Source organism: Mandrillus leucophaeus, unplaced genomic scaffold, assembly GCF_000951045.1.
Source record: "Mandrillus leucophaeus isolate KB7577 unplaced genomic scaffold, Mleu.le_1.0 Scaffold838, whole genome shotgun sequence".
In the NCBI taxonomy this organism is placed as follows: domain Eukaryota; kingdom Metazoa; phylum Chordata; class Mammalia; order Primates; family Cercopithecidae; genus Mandrillus; species Mandrillus leucophaeus.
The window spans coordinates 820,973-837,106 of NW_012109119.1; the positions used below are offsets into that span (position 1 = coordinate 820,973).

The 16,134-nt window shown below is 38.5% G+C and overlaps 1 protein-coding gene across 1 annotated transcript in view; it reads left to right on the forward strand.

The window, feature by feature from the left end:
• The window catches only part of DHRS7 (dehydrogenase/reductase (SDR family) member 7), a 24,851-nt gene extending 9,808 nt beyond the window's left edge, over positions 1-15,043 (forward strand). Inside the window, exons 3-9 of the mRNA XM_011968312.1 lie at positions 4,018-4,170; positions 6,186-6,292; positions 7,064-7,303; positions 8,276-8,279; positions 9,624-9,742; positions 10,242-10,457; positions 14,807-15,043. Of these exons, the coding sequence (XP_011823702.1) occupies positions 4,018-4,170; positions 6,186-6,292; positions 7,064-7,303; positions 8,276-8,279; positions 9,624-9,742; positions 10,242-10,457; positions 14,807-14,854 (887 nt within the window). The 3' untranslated portion in view covers positions 14,855-15,043. The remainder of the gene's footprint in view (positions 1-4,017; positions 4,171-6,185; positions 6,293-7,063; positions 7,304-8,275; positions 8,280-9,623; positions 9,743-10,241; positions 10,458-14,806) is intronic.
• Positions 15,044-16,134: the final 1,091 nt, after the last annotated feature.

Sequence of the window (16,134 nt, forward strand, 5' to 3'; positions counted from 1 at the left end):
CATGCCCAGCTAATTTTTGTATTTTTAGTAGAGACGGGGTTTCGCCATGTTGGCCAGGCTGGTCTTGAACTCCTGACCTCAGGTGATCCTCCTGCCTCGGCCTGCCAATATGCTGGGATTACAGGCGTGAGCCACTGCACCCAGCCAAAAAGAAGTTTTTGACAACAAAAAATTATCTTCCCAGATTGACAATTCAGTTTCAATGAAAAATCTTCATTTTTATAGCCTCTTTTTGTTTTCAATAGATTAAAGAGAAACCAGCAATTCTATCTTAGTATTAAATATCACAAATGAGAAGCCCTAGCTGAGAAAATGTCTTCATTTGGTTAAGTTTCAACAGTTAAAGTTCAGGTTACTCTCAGAGATGATTAAGTATTAAAATTGCTTTTACAAATGTGAAACCAATTTTTCCCTAGGGGAGGGGAGATAGGAAGGAAGAAGCCAGTGGAGAAGGGGCCCAAGAAGACGGATAGGGTACATGAAGCTGTACAGTCAGTACCTGATTTGGGTCACTTTTTCACAGTGTGATGGTTATTTTCTTGTATATCTTACTAAGCCTGTAATAAAAGACAGGGCTAAACCCACAAATCAGGGCAAATTTTAAAAACTTTCATCTTTAAGTTTCATAAATGTGTGCTATTCTAAATCACGTCTCCAATACATCTGCACATTCTCATAGACTAACAGAATACACAAACTTATGGAAGTCTCCCGTTATGCTATGAATGTTGCCTACATCTGACATTAGCTTTATAAATATTCAATGGAACCACAAACAAAGGTACTATCACTTTTGAAATCTGTCCAATATATAAAGAAAGATCAGCCGCAATTCCATAAAACAGAAGGGCTTCAATTCTATATTTCTTTTGCTTTTTGTGTCAGTTGTTTGAAAAACACTAGAAGCTGACATGAAATTTTCTGTGTATTGTCCAAGAACTTGGTTTTCTGATGTTAGCTTGAGATTTTCTTCCATAACTGCATCTCCTCTGACAGAGAGATCTTCAAGTGTATGTTGGAGTTCCAACACTTGATTAATAAGCTGTGTTTTTTCCTCCAGTTCCAAATGATTTTCAGCATCAACTGCATCCATGTCAATATTCGTCATCTTGGGTAACAAACTTCTGGGCCTTGGATACAAAATCCTTGATGAATGTTTGAGGCGCTGGGAGAGGGAGGGATGGGGAGGATGCCTCAGGCCGGACACTTGGACCCACCGACACCAGAAGTTTGACTTCTTCTTTGTCAAACCACAAGGCAGGATTACTGCACACTGCTACCAGTTGATAGCATTTACAAGCTTATCACATTAGTATAAAATAGATTCCTTGAATGATTAGACTTCCCCAAAAAAGGAGCTGAAGCTTCAGAGATAATTAGCTTCCTCATCCTGTGAGGGAATTAGAGATGGGTCAAGGGCTTGAGAAGAGAATTCTCAAACTGGAGTGGGAGTTGCACTGTCACTTTCCTTTCAACTCTAAGAATCTACTTTTAGGGGCTCTTAAAGGGAGACCATTATGTATACCAGATTCTGTGGAATTGGGAAACAAATGGTGCTAAAGAAAAAAGTTTCTTTAGGGTGGGAGGAAGAGGCCAGAACTGTGATTGCATTAAAGGTTTACACCATCAGCTTTAAATATTTGCTTAGTTGTGTAAACATCAAGAAGTCTTTGTTAGCTCGAGGCTGGTTAGTAAATCCTGTGTTTCTAAAACAAATGATATTCACTTTAGAGTCTGATGATTGCAGAACTTGGGAACAACAAGTAGTCAATAAATGAATAAATGATTATCTGAATAGATGTTATATTGTTCTTCATAAAGTCCTATAGGAAGGTTGCCCAATTGTGCCTTTTACGAAAGCACATTATATGACAGGAAAGCATTGTAGCCCAGACATAGTATTTGGGATGTTTCCATCCTTTGTTTTTTTTTTGAGACAGAGTCTCACTCTGTCACCCATGCTGGAGTGCAGTGGAGCAATCTTGGCTCACTGCAACATCTGCCTCCCAGGTTCAAGTGATTCTCGCACCTCAGTCTCCTGAGTAGTTGGGATTACAGGGATGCGTCACCACACCTGGCTAATTTTTGTATTTTTTGTAGAGAACAGGTTTCATCATGTTGGCCAGGCTGGTCTCGAACTCCTGGCCTCAAGTGATCTGCCTGCCTTGGCCTCCAGGCAAGTGCTGGGATTACAGGTGTGAGCCAACGTACCTGGCCTTAGTTGAGATATTTACATGAAACCTTTTTCCTAAGGACAAGTGGTATTTTCTTGAATGTCTAAGAAACAGTTGGGCTTTAAATTATTGATCATATTTAAACGTATATCATGAAATAGTGGACAGTGTGGGCTTTGGAGCTAGATATACCTGGGCTTATATCCCGGCTCTGCCAGGATTCTTGGGTGTTTGTTTATTCAGTAGTTATTTATGGAGCCTTTTCAATATTCCAGTCCTTGTTAGGCACTGAGGCCACACCAATGAACAAGGAAGACAAGGTCCTACCCTTAATGGAATCTACTGACTAGTGGGGACAAATTAATCTCTGTAAACCTCAGTTACCTTTTCTGTAAAACTGAGATAATAATACATTTTCATACAGTTCTGGTGAGGCTTTTAATAGATAATGTGTTAAGTACATAGGAAGTAATGTAAAAATGTTAAGCCATTAGAATTTGTAACCCCGTTTCCCTGGCTGGAGAAGTTAGGAGACATAGGTTATTAAGTGACTGTTCTATGTTTTGCTGTAGCGAAGTCCATCTATTAAAAAACTTGAGCAATAATTATAATTGATGTTTATTAAACACTGAGTATGTACTGGATATATCCTGCCCTGAGTGCTTTCTATGTTTTAACTCATTTCTCAACAATCACGTGAAGGATGTGTTCTTATTCATTACATTTTCAGTTGTGGAAAATTAAGGCACCGAGTTCTCACCTGGGAACATTTCAGTGCTGTGTGTGTTGGAGCTGGCATTTGAACCCTGGCAGTCTCCAGGGATGGTACTGTTAACACCACAGTTAGGATTTAGAGCTGTTTAAAACACTACAATCATTTCCTGATTTTAACTTTTCTGATCTAAAATCAGAAATGTGATGTTAAGTGATACCTTGTTTAATATTTTTGATAAATAACATCTATTTTATTAAATAAGGTACACAGGAACTTTGCATAACAGTGACTTTACGAGTTCAGAGAGACACTGAATATCATCTCCTGGAGTGCTAACAAGTTTTTCATTGGAGAAAAGAATAAACCATTTGTCATTGCTTTAGTACTGTAACATTTTTAGTTGTTAAGAGGAACATAATTGGAGAAGCAGAGTACAATATTTCATCTCTCTGTAATATGCATTTGTTCTTGGGTGAATTACTATATTCTTCTAAGATGAAAGCTCAGGCATCTGGGGAGCATTTTTACAAAATGACCTTGAGCTGATAGGCATCAGGCATGATTGGCAAATGGGGAAAATATTACTTTAAAAATCTAGGATGTTTCCATCAACAGCACAGAACTTGGTATATTTAGATTCATCATCAACCTCCATTGCAAAATATTAGAATAATATAATTAAAAACTGGATGGGACCTTGAGCCATCATCTAATCTGAATGGCTCATTTAATGGCTAAGGAAAGTGAGTCCAGGCAGTGATTTCCTGTTTAGTTAGCCTGTTTATCTTATCTATCATATTTATCTTACCTGTTTGTCATAAATAGAGCCTTGGGGTGAAAACATGGGGTTACAAGGCTTACCTTGAAGTAAAGTCTGGAAGAGTCATGGAGGTTCTGTAGTCTAGGAATACTATGTTGATAACTGTTATTATATGATTTGTATGAATGCTTTTTTTTTAGTTAAGGAGACGCTTTCTTAGAATAGTTCAAATTTGAAGCTCCATACATCATGTCTTCATATTTAGTGGTATTGTTTAAGGCTTTCTTTTCTTTTCTTTTTTCTAATCTTTGATTTATGATTGTAATTCATTGCTTATTTTCTTCCTTCCATTGTCATTCCTTCCATAGAATGGGAGCTGACTGATATGGTGGTGTGGGTGACTGGAGCCTCGAGTGGAATTGGTGAGGAGCTGGCTTACCAGTTGTCTAAACTAGGAGTTTCTCTTGTGCTGTCAGCCAGAAGAGTGCACGAGCTGGAAAGGGTGAAAAGAAGATGTCTAGGTAAGCAGATCTGAAATAGCAGCGGTGCTTCCTAGAAATAAATCAGAATCCAAACTCAAATACAGTTTTGGGACTTTCAGAGAAGAGTGAGATTTCCCCCTGGCTCCAAATGCTCTAAGTGCTTCGTCTCAGATCCTCTCCTTTTTGTCTTAATTGGCTGCCCTTGCCTTTTCTTCTTTTCTGCCACGTTTCTGTGCTTTTTTTGCACTGACTCTTGGCATTAGGGAGTGACCAACAATTGTATCAGATGCTGGTGGATTTTTAGTGACCAAGTGACTTAGATTTTTGTCTTAGAGAAAAAACAGTTGCGTTCTTATCCATGACATACATGTATCTGATCATAGAAAGTAGGAAGAATCCTTACTCATTTTATTAATGTATCAGATATTAAAATCATATGGGATAAGACTTTTATTATATAGGATAAAAGAACAGGAATGGAATTAGGTTTAAAAAATACAACTTGAGGTAATACTTTCATGTTCACATAAAGGGCAACAGTGTTAATATTTTTGTTTGAGTTTTGGTGTAGTTATGTTCACTTTTTTCTTTTTGAGATGGAGTCTCACTTTGTTGCCCAGGCTGTAGTACAATGGTGTGATCTTGGCTCATTGCAACTTCCGCCTCGCGGGTTCAAGTGTTTCTTGTGTCTCAGCCTCCTAAGTAGTTGGGACCACAGATGTGCACCACCACACCCAGCTAATTTTTGTATTTTTAGTGGAGATGGGGTTTCGCCATGTTGGCCATGCTTGTCTCGACCTCCTAACCTCAGGTGATCTGCCTGCCTCGGCCTCCCAAAATGCTGGGATCACAGGTGTGAGCCACCGCGCCCAGCCATTATGTTCACATTGAAAGCAACCTCAAGTTATTATTTTTCATGCAACATTTATTAATAGTACCTAAGTTATTTTTTTCATAGAACAGGAAAGTTATTATTTTTCATGGACCATTTATTAATAGTACCTAAACTGAGATAATTTTGAATTTTCCAACAGACCATTTTTTGGGCCATCTCTCTACCTGTCATTCTTTTAAATATTTAAGTTTGCTGATCAAGCTAATCACCCAGAAATGAGAGTTAGTTGCCACAGTAGTGCTCAGCAGGGCCATGGGCCTCTTTCATGATACTTCTTTCAAAGGCCTCTTGTGTTTTTGCACTGGGCCACTTCTTTTAGTAGTTGTTCCTCTGCTGCTGTGACTTGCAAGTCCTGTACTGGTGGAGTAGATGAACCAGGTCAGCATTTCTTACCTGGCACAAGGCTGTTTCCTTTTATCTTGCAGATCTGTAGTGCCCACTTTTTCATTTAATACGGTTGATGTTTCACAATTAACTCTTTTGCCCATGAAGTCTTTTTACCTCTTGTATTTTCTATATTTGCTTGTTTTTCTTACTGATGTTACTTGTATTTCAAGGTTAGAGTCCAGGAAAATTAGTTTCAGTTGTTCTTTTCATGAACAGAAAGAGCCAATCACAACTCAGCAGCATGTTTCTTGGATGGGAATTTCAGGCATGTGTCCTTTTCCCTGTTTACTTCCAGGAATCCTTAGCCTCTGGAGAGAAGCTTCTATATGTCATTTGACTGTAGGACTCTAAGCTTCTTACTGATTTTAAGCACAAATAGCTGTTCTGGGTGTAGAAGAGCAACTCATCTTTGTGAGCCTATTACAAAACAAAGGTACCTCTGTACTTCTAAAGAAATTGCTCCAAAATTTTTGCTCTTTTCTAGTTTGTAGTTTGTAGTATAATCTTGATTTCTGCAGAAATCAAGTTGTAAAGTTAGGCTGCATATTCAAGTTGCCATTCTACTTCCTGTGAGGCCAGCCAGCATTTTGTCTGGTAAGACATCATCATTTAACCACTAGTCCTCTTCCTGACCACTGAGAGGAACTCTCACAGGGTCACCCGGAAATGAGTTTGTTGCCAACTCCTTTTGCAGGGTGGATGTTAGTGGGAGTAGCAAGGAGCTTGATTGAACTATGGCATGACTTCCACACACATTTTTGTCTTTATTTAGAGAATGGCAATTTAAAAGAAAAAGATATACTTGTTTTGCCCCTTGACCTGACCGACACCGGTTCCCATGAAGCGGCTACCGAAGCTGTTCTCCAGGAGTTTGGTAGAGTAAGTAGCATCTTATATTGATACAGTCTTGCTTTGAAGTAACTGCAGAAGAGATTCCCATCCATGGTGCTGTCATACAAAGGGCTTTAGGCAAGTGGGGTCCATGCAGTGAGATAGGACCCATGAGTTGGGCCCCTTAATCTCTGAGTCTTTGGCGTTATGGAATTAGTACTTTTCATGTCTTAACAAGTACAAATTCCTCCATGTAGAACAAAAGAAGCTAAAAATTCACAGCTGCTTTTATTTATTTATTTTTTTTGAGATGAAGTCTTGCTCTGTCGCCCAGGCTGGACTGCAGTAGTGTGATATTGACTCACTGCAATCTCCTCCTCCCGGGTTTAAGTGATTCTCCTGCCTCAGCCTCCTGAGTAGCTGGGATTGCAGGCGTGCACCATCACACCCAGCTAATTTTGTTATTTTTTAGTAGAGACAGGGTTTTCCCATGTTGGTCAGGCTGGTCTTGAACTCCTGACCTCATGATCCACCCTCCTTGGCCTCCCAAAGTGCAGGGATTACAGGCTACTGCACCTGGCTGGCTGCTTTTATTTATTTTTATGCCAATTATTAACTTTCATAAAAAGTCACCTAAAATGGGAATTTAATTCCACAGGTAAATTCGGGGTTTTATCTTTTTAATTTCTGACTTCTGAAAATATACCATTGTTCCATTGATTCTTCAAGTTAACAATATAACCAACCATCTATAGGAATTCCCTCAGTCTATCCACAGGACATCCCCCAAACACCCCTTTTCTGATTTTATTTAACTAGATCGACATTCTGGTCAACAATGGTGGAATATCCCAGCGTTCTTTGTGCATGGATACCAGCTTGGATGTCTACAGAAAGCTAATAGAGCTTAACTACTTAGGGACGGTGTCCTTGACAAAATGTGTTCTGCCTCACATGATCGAGAGGAAGCAAGGAAAGATTGTTACTGTGAATAGCATCCTCGGTATCATATCTGCACCTCTTTCCACTGGATACTGTGCTAGCAAGCATGCTCTCCGGGTAAGGCTGCTCAAACTCAGCTCTGATAGAACTGACTTAAATGTGTATGTGGGAGATATGGCCATCACTGTGTGAGGTCCTTGGAGCTGGGAAGTGATGTGGGGAGACAGAGAGACCCAAGGAGACCTTTGGTAGAGGACACCCCCAGTAGATGCTAAAAAAGACTTGATCCACACATGCCTCTAACTTGGTGAACAAATAAATATGTATCAAGCACTGCATTGTGCCATGCAGTACAACAGACCCTGGGGATATAAAGATAGTAAGATGGGGTCTCTGCCCTGAAAAAGTGTATCATCTAGTTAACATGTCACTCTTCACCTTGTCCTTATTCCTACCACATCTTCATGGAAAATTGGGGGTCCACTTCTCCTTTCGTCTACATACACTTCAGGATGTACTTTTTCCTCCCCATTTCTGTGACTTCTTTTCTTTGCCCCTTGTAGTTGGTGTGTGTTTTGCCTGGTCTAATTATATACGCATGTCAGAAATAGGTACTTCCCACAGGATGATTAGTCCTGGTCTCATATCCTTACTGGGAAAAATTTTGACTGTATTCACTCTGGTTTCATTGGAAGAAGAAAATCTAGTCAAGGCAGAGGCAAGGAGAAAAGCTTGATTTGGACTGCGTAAGTTATAAGGTATAAATATTAGAAATGGATGAATTTTTAATGGTGGCTTAAGACTGGATATAAAGAAATTATAAGGCCAATAGGAAAAGAATGATTAAAGAAGACACAAAATTTGTATTTAATGCTGTTGAAGTCAGTTTAAATAGAATGTTTCACTGTTGGAATAATGAGATGCAATAGCTACATGGTTAGCATGGTTTCATGAAAATTTGAAGCTTTGATTCTTTAGGACATCTTTTTTTCTGCTGCAAAGTGCAGACAACTGCAGACAGTGATGAAGCAGAATGCTACACTGATGATTTCCTCATATTTAGTAACAGGCATCAGTCACTTCCTGGAGAGCAGTTGGGCAAGCCTTAGGCAGGCAGATGGGGGAGGGCGGCCACCCATCTGTTTGGCACCATGTATCTCATAAGATATGCCGGATGCTTTCAGTAAACACAGATGAGCTGTCTGGCCTGCCCTGCAAGACTCATTATTTTATTACTGGATTTGATCCTATGATAAAATGTGGCAGGTTGAGACTGTAGTTACCAGGAAACTCTTTTTGAAGAGCACATTTCCTTCTCAGATTCTCGGTAAGCTACAGAATTAACTTGTTTATCATTGAAAAGTTTACACACAATGCTAGATGTGATTTCAAACAAGGAGAGGTTTTAGTGTTTGATGTATTGGCTTGCTTGGTGTCCTCTCTCCTCTTTTGCTACAGAGAGGCAGAAGGTTAAAGTTATGGGAGTTTTCCATTAATTTACCAAGGGTTTTTTTTTGTTTTTTGTTTTTTTTTGGTTCATCTCTGAGTCAGGCACTGTATTGGTCTCTGATCATAAACCCTCATAGCCCCTCTGTTTGTTGGGGTCAGCATTCAGGGCTGATAGCGTTTTAACATTTTTGGATCATATACAGATGTACTGTGGGTTAGCTGTTTAGGCTTTTCAATAGATAACCCAGCCTTATAACAATGTAGTCTTGGAACATTTCCTAATTTAGGAAGAGATGAGAGGCAGTAGATTTCTGTTTACTCCCCATTGGTTTAGAAATGGTCAGTATCTTTAAGTCTAGAAGGTCTAGTCTGTTTTACACAAGTCATTCAGTAGGCAATCATATTACATTTTTAATTAGCCATGTACCCTCTTATTACCCCAAAAGATAAATGTTTGCTGAAATGAATTAATTCTGTTAAATTAGCAATATACATGGGAAAAGTGGAAATCATTCTTTGTGATAGTTTCTGCGAAGTACTAATCCCATCTTCCTCACCTTTGTCCCAAACATTTGCACTTTAGACTACTTTGGGGAATAAACAGAAACCCGACCTAAGTGATTCTCAGTGAAGGACATACACCCCTTTTGGAGTGGGGAGAGGAGGACTGGTATGAAGAGGGTATATCAGAATCTTCAGGGATAGTTTTTTTTACCTATCCAGTGCATGCCTACCATAAAAATCATTGATGGCAAGACCCATCACTATCAAAGGGGGTGAACCATTTATACCTGGAAAGAGCTGAGAATGTCTGTTCTAGATTGCCTCCAGTCTACGGTTAAAAGTGCCTAATAAGCTTGCATGATTACACTCCCTGTTCTTTACTCACACATTTTAGAACCTATTTTGATAAGTCATGAGATACGTGTCTGTATTTATTTGCCTTCTTTTCCTCCTTTTTTTTTTTTTTTTTTTGTCTGTTTTTGAGACTTTAATGGCCTTCGAACAGAACTTGCCGCATACCCAGGTATAACAGTTTCTAACATTTGCCCAGGACCAGTGCAATCAAATATTGTGCAGAATTCCCTAGCTGGAGAAGTCACAAAGGTAAAAATTTCTGGTTGGGAATAATTTGAATGTTTACTAGTTACATATTGGCATTATATATTGGTGTTGTATCACTGTATATCAGAGTTTTTGTCTTCGAACTGCTTTTGTGTGAATTATTCACAAAACAACTTCAGCCATTATGAAAATTGTTTATGGAATTTCATTTGCTAAATGCATTGTCTTAATAGTTTGATTTTTATTACAAAAGTAGTAATTGTCTTTAAGCACATTAGGGTGATGCAATTCTAATTAAAAGCAAAGAATCTTCACCTTTTAGTTAGCCTGCGCTGTATTATCTAGTAAGCATATGGTTTCTGTTGGGCTTTTTGAAATATTACAAATAGTTTATAAACTCCCATTAGTACTTATGGAGACTCCTAAGGGGCATGAAGCTCCACTAAAGGAACCACTCAACTAGATGGCATTTGAGTCCTTTCCAGCTTAAATTTCTGTGAAATTGCTTGGATAAATTCACTTAATTTTTAAATTTTCTTAGACTATAGCCAATAATGGAGACCAGTCCCACAAGATGACAACCAGTCGTTGTGTGCGGCTGATGTTAATCAGCATGGCCAATGATTTGAAAGAAGTTTGGATCTCACAACAACCTTTCTTGTTAGTAACATATTTGTGGCAATACATGCCAACCTGGGCCTGGTGGATAACCAGCAAGATGGGGAAGAAAAGGATTGAGAACTTTAAGAATGGTGTGGTAAGACCAATTTCTAAGTTTCTTAATAATATGTATCGATCTTGCAGGAAGGTACAGAATTTTCCAGTGGTTAAAAAACTTTCTGGCTGGGTACAGTGGCTCATGTCTGTAATCCCAGCACTTTGGGAGGCCAAGGCAGATCACTTGAGGCCAGGAGTTCAAGACCAGCCTGGCCAACATAGCAAAACCCCGTCTCTACTAAAAATACAAAAAGTAGCCGGGCATGGTGGTGCTCGCCTGTAATGCCAGCTACTCGGGAGGCTGAGGCATGAGAACTGCTTGAACCCGGGAGGCAGAGGTTGCAGTGAGCCAGGATGGTGCCACTGCACTCCAGCCCGGGTGATAGAGTGAGACTCTGTTTCAAAAACAAAAAAACCTTTCTAGCCTTCCACCAATCTCATGATATAAAGAAAAATAAATAAAAAATATTTTATCACCATGCTTATCTTTTGGTTTAGTATAAATTATTAGTAGTCTTGGAGAAAGAAGTTTTTTTACAAGGTAAAATCAAATCAAAGACTGCCATTTTTTTCTTCTGTACATACTGTTTGGCCAGTGTGTGTGTCAAAATGTTCTTTCCCTACTGTTTCTCCCCACCAACTCCTACCCATCCTACCAGTCTCAACTCCCATGTTACCTCCTTGGAATGGTACCTGGCCTTCCCTCCCACTTCTCCCCAGGACCAGGTGCACCTCAGCCCCTGTGCTTTCCTGTCAAAGCACTTACTGCATTGTTAAAACAGATGCATGCGCTTTTACCTCATTCCTGAAGTACTCAGCACATCTAAGATGTGCCTATTCCCCTGTCTAAGGAAAATGCTGGTGATCATTCTTTCAGCACTCATTCTTTATAGCAATTAGTCGGGGAATACTATTAACCATTTCTGAGAAATTGTGACCCTCAAAAGAATTTAATTTATAGACAGTATAGGAAATGTTATGAAGTAAACAAAAAATTATAGATGATTATGCAGCAAAAGATTATTGCTGAGGATAGTTTTTATTGTTAGCCTTTGATATACTTTGTTACCACCTTCTTTTAGAAATGAATCAATAGGGTTTGATAGATAAAAAAAGAATTATAAAACAGGATCATACTATACATACCTGCAAATATTTAAGTAATCCACTAATTGTTAGACATTTAATTTATTCCAACTCTTTGCAGGACAGTGAAAATGAATTAGGGGGTAAAAAGTTACAAACACAACAAAATGCTTGAGAGACATAAAAGGTTATCAGACTGGGTCATGACACACTAAAATGTCCAGAGTGTGAACAATCACAAAGGAGCTTTTCATTTTCTACCAAGTAGTAATGTGGAACAGTTTGCTTTGGGCCAAATCGCTTATGAGTGTTTTGGTATTGTTGAGACTTGGTAGTGTGGGTAGAAGCTCTAAAGGTAAAGCTTCATCAAAGATTAAACCTGAGTTTTAAACATGGAGGACAGCTGATGCAGTAGCTTTGTGCCCAGTGATGGAAAGAGTTGAGAGGGACAGGCCACTGTACTACAGAGGAAGCACAGTCTCCTGGCAAAGAGCATGCAGCCTGGTGCTAGGCTACCTGGGTTCAAATCCCAGCTGTGCCCCACGCTCTTAAAGCAGGTTACTTCTCTATCACTCAGTCTCCCCATCTATTAATATAAGATGGAGATTAGTGATAATAGTGCCCAGTCACAGGATTGTATGGGAATTACATGAATTTAATATATGAAAAGCACTTAAAACACAACTTGGAGTGTTCTAAGTGTTAGCTATTGTGCTTTTTTTCCCCTTCTCATCTTGAGTTAGATATAGCAGGATATTCAGCTTCCTTAATGATCAAAGATTTTCATTATAATTGACACATAAAATTATATATATTTAAGGTATACATTGTGATGATCTAATACACTGTAAAATGATTACCATGACCAAACTAATTAACACATCTGTCACCCACAGTTACCTTTTTTTTGTTGTGGTGAGAACACTTAAAATCTACTTTTTTAGCAAATTTCAAATATGCAATACAGTATTATTAACTATAGTCACCATGCTATATATTAGATCCTTAGAATTTGTAAGTTATAATAACATAAGTTATTTATCTTATAACTGAAAATTTCTAATTTTTTTTTCTTTGAGACAGGGTCTCGCCCAGTTGCCCAGGCTGGAGTCTGCAGTGGCGTGATCATGGCTCACTGCAATCTCCACCTCCCAGGCTCAAGCAATCCTCCCACCCTAGCCTTCTGAGTAGCTGAGGCTACAGGCACACACCACCATGCCTGGCTAGGTTTTGTAGTTTTGGTAGAGATGAGTTTTTGCCATGTTGCCCAGGCTAGTCTTGAACTCCTGGGCTCAGGCAATCCACCTGCCTTGGCCTCCCAAAGTGTTGAGATCATAGGTGTGAGTCACTGTGCCTGGCCAAAATGTGTACCTTTTGACCAAGGTCTCCCCATTTCCCCCATTTTTCTGGCTCCTGGCAACCATCATTCTACTCTGCCTTTCAGTACGACTTTTTAGATTCCACATAAGTGAAATCACACAGTACTTGTTTTTCTGTATCTTGCTTCTATCACTTAGCATTAATGTCCACTATCCATGTTTTCACAAATGCCAGGAATTCCATCGTTTTATGGCTGAAAAATATTCCATTGTGGAATAGTATCCCATACACACACGCACACACACACTACATTTTCTTTATCCATTCATTCACTAATGGACACTTAGGTTGTTTCCATATCCTGGCTATTATAAGTAATGCTAAAATGAACATGGGAGTGTAGATATCACTTCAAGGTACTGATTTCACTTCCTTTAGATTTATATCCATAAATGGAATTGCTGGATCAGATGGTAATTCTATTTTTAATTTTTTGAGGAATTTCCATATTTTCCATAATGAGTGTACTGGTTCACATCCTCAATTTAAATAATAGGGCAGATAAAGAATATATTATAGAAGTGATTTTTTCAGAGGAAAGAGGGACCAGGGACTAGAGAATTTCAGTCCCACTGTAATAGTATTTTCAGAAATGTCCATATGAAGGGTATTTTGTTTTGTTTAGAGAACATCTAACTGTAAAATATAAACATCATTTAGCAAATCTCGCATGTTTTTTACACCTAGGCTTTTCTAAAAAAAAAATGACAGCCTTTTTCTTCCTACCACCATCTTTGAAATATTGCTTATTATATAGTCTTACTACTTTGTTGCTCTTTATTATGATAAGCTGGGCATTCTGTCATCTCCCAAAGCAATTTGTAGGACATAATACCTCAATTCTTTATAGTCTGTACTCTTCCTCTCTCCTATTATTTTATATTTTACATACATGTGTGTATATGTATTTTCTTATTGATAAGCATCTAAGAAAATGCTAGTATAACTTATTTCAAGCTAATAGTACTTGTTGTTAACTAGAATTTGCTCTTTAGTCTAAGAAAATTATGTCTGGAACTTTGTTTTTAATGAATCTTTATTATTTTTAGGGATCAAGAACAGTGGCTACACTGACTTTTGTATTATCATTATTATTATTTTGTCTTTCTTAGTGCAAAGTTTTGGAAGTAGTAAATGCATATCTTCCCAAAAGAAACATCACATCTTGGGGATTATCAAGTTGCCTTGTTTTATTCCTTAAGCAATATACAAAAAGTTCACAAATAATTTTTTTTTTCTTTTTCCTTTTTTTTTTTGAGAGAGTCTCCCTCTTGTTGGCCAGGCTGGAGTTCAATGGCGCTGTCTCAGCTCACTGCAACCTCCGCTTCCCGGGTTCAAGCAATTCTCCTGCCTCAGCCTCCCGAGTAGCTGGGATTACAGGCACACACCACCACGCCCAGCTGATTTCTTATTTTTAGTAGAGATGGAGTTTCACCATGTTGGCCAGGTTGGTCTCAAACTCCTGACCTCAGGTGATCCGCCCACCTTGGCCTCCCAAGGTGCTGGGATTACAAGCTGCGCCACAGTGCCTGCCTGGCCACAAATGATTTTAAAGCGTTATCTCCCATATATTTCAGTTCTACATAATCTGACTTATTGTTTTTATTTATTAGGGCAAAGCAGTGTAGGTATGATATGCTGATCCATAGAAGTCATTATAGAGAATTTAGCATTACAGTCCAATGCTATTTATGCCTCCTCTAAACCAGAGATGATGCTAAACTCATTAGAGGTACTTTTGTGTGCATCTAAAATTTTGGCTATGATTTTTTAATTCTAATTTAAGCGGTTTCTCAAATTTTGTGAAGATTCTTAATAGTGAACCATAATGATATAGCTCCTCAAAACAGAAGGACTTAAAATGTTAAAAACTGGGGTAAATAGGAGTAGGTACTGATTCATGTTTCTGTCCCTCTTTTACAGGATGCAGACTCTTCTTATTTTAAAATCTTTAAGACAAAACGTGACTGAAAAGAGCTCCTGTACTTTTCAAGCCACTGGAGGGAGAAATGGAAAACATGAAAACAGCAATCTTCTTATGCTTCTGAATAATCAAAGACTAATTTGTGATTTTACTTTTTAATAGATACGATTTTGTTTTCAACATGTAATGAAATAAAAAATAAATAATAAAAGATTGCCATGAATCTTGCAAAAAAGATATTAATTCATACTATATTCTTGGATAAAATAACCTTTTAAAATACTTTAGCACATATGCTTAAAATCTGAGTTAACAGATTTGTCTTAGTCCGTTTGTGCTGCTATAACAAAATACCACAGATTTGGTAATTTATAAACAATAGAAAAATCTGTTTCTCATGGCTCTTGAGGCTGGGAATTCCAAGACCAAGGCACCAGCAGAATTAGTGTCTGGTGAAGGCTAATCTCTGCTTCCAAGATGGCACCTCATTGCTGCATCCTCCACAGTGGAGGAATGCGTGTCCTCACATGGTGGAAGGGACAGAAGGGAAAGAGGGCAAAAATGCATTTAAAAGATCATTTAATCCCATTCATTACTCAGTCACCTCTTAAAAGCCACATCCTTTTATACTGTTGCATTGGGTATTAAGTTTCAACATGAATTTTGGAGGGGACAAAAACATCCAAACCATAGCAACATAAATGTATAGAATATTTCACACACAGCAGAGTGCTGGGTAATGAGCAGATATAAAGAAGTATTTGAAATGACCTTACCTCCAGGATGCTTATATTCTTAGAAAAGTTGACAGGTATAGATGGCTGTAATTTGAAGCAGTAGGTAGGATTCATTGTACTATTATTTATTAAACACCTGTTGTATGTCTTCTGCTGTACTGGAGTGCTTAGTATTAGTTAATTAACTCATTCCTCATAACGGCCCACTAAGATGGATGGTATTATCTACCTTTATAGATGAAGAAAGAGCAACAAGGTTTTACTTTTCCAAGGTCAAGGTCACAAAGCTAGTAAGGGGTAAAGCCATGATTAGATTCAGCTCAGGAAGATTCCACTGGCAACTCCTTACTTCTATAATTAGTTTTACTTTAATGTTTACCACCTTACAGCAGAAAACATGCACAGGCACTAATAGAAAATCTGCAGGAGTAACAGGTAAAGAAAAACATGGTCCTTATCTACAAGCAGTTCACAACTGAGCTGGAGCCAAAGTAACATACATAAAATAACTAGAATAGTTGTTGGGCAAGTCGGAAGCCACCCAAGTAGCTGTCCTTGGAAAAGAGGGAAGACGACATGTGGTAGAGGGA